Source organism: Carassius auratus, chromosome 28 (assembly GCF_003368295.1).
Source record: "Carassius auratus strain Wakin chromosome 28, ASM336829v1, whole genome shotgun sequence".
In the NCBI taxonomy this organism is placed as follows: Eukaryota; Metazoa; Chordata; class Actinopteri; order Cypriniformes; family Cyprinidae; genus Carassius; species Carassius auratus.
This window is the reverse complement of record NC_039270.1, coordinates 19820324-19824478: the sequence shown is the minus strand read 5'-3', so window position 1 is coordinate 19824478 and position 4155 is coordinate 19820324. Positions and strand designations below refer to the sequence as shown.

General features: G+C 38.7%; 1 protein-coding gene across 1 annotated transcript; it reads right to left on the bottom strand.

Annotated features, from left to right (window-relative positions):
• Positions 1-1323: 1323 nt before the first annotated feature.
• LOC113047576 (suppressor of cytokine signaling 3-like) lies at positions 1324-3766 on the bottom strand. The gene is made up of 2 exons (XM_026208954.1): positions 3623-3766; positions 1324-3260 (listed from the first exon to the last, which is right to left on the bottom strand). The coding sequence occupies exon 2, from the start codon at positions 3177-3179 to the stop codon at positions 2550-2552; it is 630 nt and encodes a 209-aa protein (XP_026064739.1). The 5' UTR covers positions 3180-3260; positions 3623-3766; the 3' UTR covers positions 1324-2549.
• Positions 3767-4155: the final 389 nt, after the last annotated feature.

The window sequence follows — 4155 nt, the reverse complement described above, 5'->3', positions numbered from 1 at the left end:
GAAATGATTCAAAAAGATGAAATTGTCCTCATTTTGTTGATATCAACCTCAAATTTGGAACATAACTTTTTTCGATTAATAGCATTTATTTTCTTCGAGTAGCATACATTTAAAGTAGAACTATTTGGGAAGTATATATATATATATATATATATATATATATATATATATATATATATATATATATATATATATATATATATATATATATGTATATATATAGTGCATTTTTCACAAAAATAAACTCTTATACTGCATTTACGTTCACATTTCTTAACTTGAGCATTAATCTGCAAAGTGTCTTCTTTAAAAAAAAGACCAAACTTAATTGTATTTTCGGGCCTATGCTTCAAAAATGGTTAACATGTAATAAATAGTATATAACCACTACATAAATATAATTTGGTGCCATAAAATACCTTAAAAATATACAATATTAAAATAGTACATTAATTTTATAATTCGGTCATTTTTGACAGCCATGCGTGGAGCACTAGAAAGCTCTATCAAGGTCTGAACTCAGATTTTTTTTTTTTTTCCTCATTGTGACAACATATTGATTCTGTCGATTTACCAACTGTCACATGGACATAGCCTTGCTCATACAAATACAATCACTCTCTATCTCAGACAAACACTCTCTCTCTCTCTCTCTCTCTCTCTCTCTCTCTCACAAACACACGCACACACACACTCCCCAGCTCTGTAAGTACTGTACATTCCAATCCTGTTTGGTTCGCCACAACACTGTGACTTTAGAAACTTGATTGGTTTCCCAGAAGACTGAGTTCAAAAGAGTTGCAGCAGTCACACCTCTTCCCCTTTAACACAGTCTCTACCAAGTAAAGCTACACTTGTTTAAAGAGCGAGAGAGAGAGAGATAGATCAGCTGTTGCTACTTTTACACTACCAGTCAAAGGACTTTACTGCATTTATATTTAATATTTTCAATGGCTTCTGTTTGATTGAATGTTAATTTCATATAAACTGTCTTAGTGTATGAATTTCTTCAATAAATTACTTTTATTTGAATGAATTAGTATTTATTTCATTTTTATCTTTTTCTTTTTTAGTTGAAATATGAAGGGAAAACAGTCAGCTAGTGTGTGGCATACATATGAACTCCCTCAATGCTGTTTTAAAAGTCTGAAATGAAGTTCAAAAAATGTCATTTTCAAAAACGACATCAATTTTAGCTATCATAGTTTTGAAAAATGTTTTAAAATAGAAATAACGAAGAACGAGTAGGTGTGTTTGAACCTTGGGCTAGTGCTATTTTATAAGATATGTTTTGTAAAATAGAATCTGATCACATACTTTGGGTAAACTCACAGAAAATGTAACTTTATTATCATTCACAGACACAATTAGTTATTTTTTCTTCTCTCATGTAATCCACTCATTTGTTCCCACATGCTAAATATTAACTCTCTTTTATTGTCCAAGGTTGTTCTCTTAAATACTGTTTAAAACATGAACTGTTATCCCGAGCTTCCTCATATCAGTCAAAGTCTTACTGGAAGAGCCTTGTCAGAGAGCGAGGGGTGGGGGGAACATTCCCGCTCACCAAAGTGAATATCTCTGAATCAACTTTATCCCTTCCAGGCAAGGACACTCCGGGAATCTGAATCATAGGCGCCGCCAATTCTGATTCATCTACATTTTGAATTATTCTGAATTAGTGTGAATCTGAGGTAAAACAGTCTAAGAAATGAAAAACCCAGAGACATCGAGTTCATTTTTACAAAAATATCGCTCTTTAATAAATTACTGAAATGTTTTCTTGCTTTCATAAATATAAATATGTAACATCAAAACATGGTTGAGATGTCTTCACAAAAGATAACCGATCTAAATTCATAATCTTCATGTATGTAAACAGCATCATGTGTGACAAGGTAAAACATGGGTGATCGGTAGACACAAAACACTCACGTGTGTTAATACATTCAAGAACGAGCAGTCTGCTTTGAACTGCTTCGGACACGAACCACTAAAAAAACACAGACATTTTGTTCCAAAGTGTCACTCTTTCAAGTACAAGCAGAATATCGACATGTGTCCATCTCGATCTGTGTTCAGTCCTGACTCCAGAAGGCATTTCTCAGTGGCATGTTCACTATGCCACAGTGCTGTGCTGTAACTGACATCTTCCTTTTTCTGCTGAAAGGCACAAATATTTACTTGGAAGCAGGCGGCGGCTGACTTCTGTTAAATGGCTCGCTATCTCCCTGCTTGGCGGAGCTCACAGATTCGGGACAGTGCAAAGGCAGTGATTGGTGCCCACAGAGTGGGTTACGATACTGGCACTGGTACGGGAAAACAGTACAAAACGTCCATTCATCGAGACTGTTACGGCAAGATCGATGCTTCAAGATCAGTTGCATAAGAATGCATCAGTGATAGTACTCATGACCGCACAGGGTTGATTGGAAAACTCCATGTACTCATGAACAGCTCAATACTTCTTGGTCCAACAAGCTTTACCTCGCATTACACCTAGCTTTAGCTCCCTCACCACTTCTTGTTTCTTCGCTGGCCACAACTCTTTAAATGGGAGCATCATACTCTTGTAAGAAGTCTTTCAGCTGTTGGGGCAGCTGCTCTCTTTTGCTGGAAACGTCTATATGTCCATTGACAGTCTTCCTGCAGAGATGCTGCAGGGAGGACATGATGCAAGGAAGGGGTCTCAACAGCTCCAGAGGGATCTTCTCGCCCGCCGTGTATATGTAGTATGAGTTCCTCGAGCTCCCGATGGACAGAGAGCTTCTGGACAAGGGCATGTAGTGATGGACGAGCTTCAGCACGCAGTCGAAGCGAGGCACGGACTGCATGTTCTTGGAGTCCGTCTGAAGGAAGAAGGACTTGTTGTCGCACTGCACCCGTAGGTTCTTGGTGCCCGACTCGGTCTTGACGCTGAGCGTGAAGAAGTGCCGGTTGTCTGAGCTGTCTCGGACCAGAAAGGTCCCGCTAGGTTCCGAGTTCAACAAGTGATTGGCCTCTTTGCCGCTGATGGAGCCCCAGTAGAAGCCGCTCTCCTGGAGCATCCTGACGGCTTGCTGCACCATCTGGAACTGCAGCTTCGAGCTGAAGGTCTTGTAATGGTGAGACGGCAGCCGCATGCTTGCATCAAACAGGCTGCTGCTCATTGCGTTGTCAAACTTGCTGTGGGTGACCATGGCGCTATGCACAAACCTCAAGCTGCCGGGAACACAACGCAGTTGTACAGCTCTTACGGTGAAAGAGTGAGCCTCTTAAAGCTGGCAACAGAAGAAGGATTTTAGATTAGTATCACAGAAAACCTTCATTCAGCAAAACTGAATTGGAGTAAATGTCTATAAGCCAGTTATTAAATGATGTTGTATAATTGTAGATTGAAGTACATGTAATAAAAATACCATTATTCTAGTATAAAGTCATTTTAACTTAAGCTTGATAAAAATATGATTTGTTGGCATTACTTTTTCTTACTCCTTCATACATAAACGAGATACATATGTAAGATGTATGTAAGTATATAAGATAAGGCTTAATCATAAAATTATATACAGATAGACTAAAGTGTATAAAGCACTTTCAAAATACTCTCATTTCAAAAGCAGACTCTGAAAGTCTCTCTTACCTTTGAGTCTCTTTTGGGAGATTGAGAACTTTATGTAATATCCAAAGAAGTTGGTCTCTACTCCGGCTGGCTGAGAGCACTTCTGTCTTGTTTGGAGAGGTTAGTGTTACTTCTGCTGTGCTGAGAAGTCCTCTGCTATTTGTAGTGGCATGCCAGTCATGTTCTAGTTAGCTCCGCCCTCACTAGTGTTCCAGTAAGGGTAGGTTGTCAGTAATACTATTCCTGGTACTACAAGTGCTCTTCCCCTCCCCCTCTGTGCTCTTCCAGATCTGCCGCCTTACAGTAAACGTATTCCCTAACAAACACCTCTCTATTGTTGATGGACAGATGTTACCAGACTTATGTTATTTTATGGTATTCTGACATATTTGTACCCAGAAACATGACTATACTGTATGAAATTCGACTTGTAAGCTATGACACGATAGCTCTGACTCTAGTGTTAGTCATGCTAATACACTTCTATCCACAAGTAGGCGCTAATGCTGTCAGCTTAACTTTTATAAGCAGATAACATACTAAGTAACAGTAAA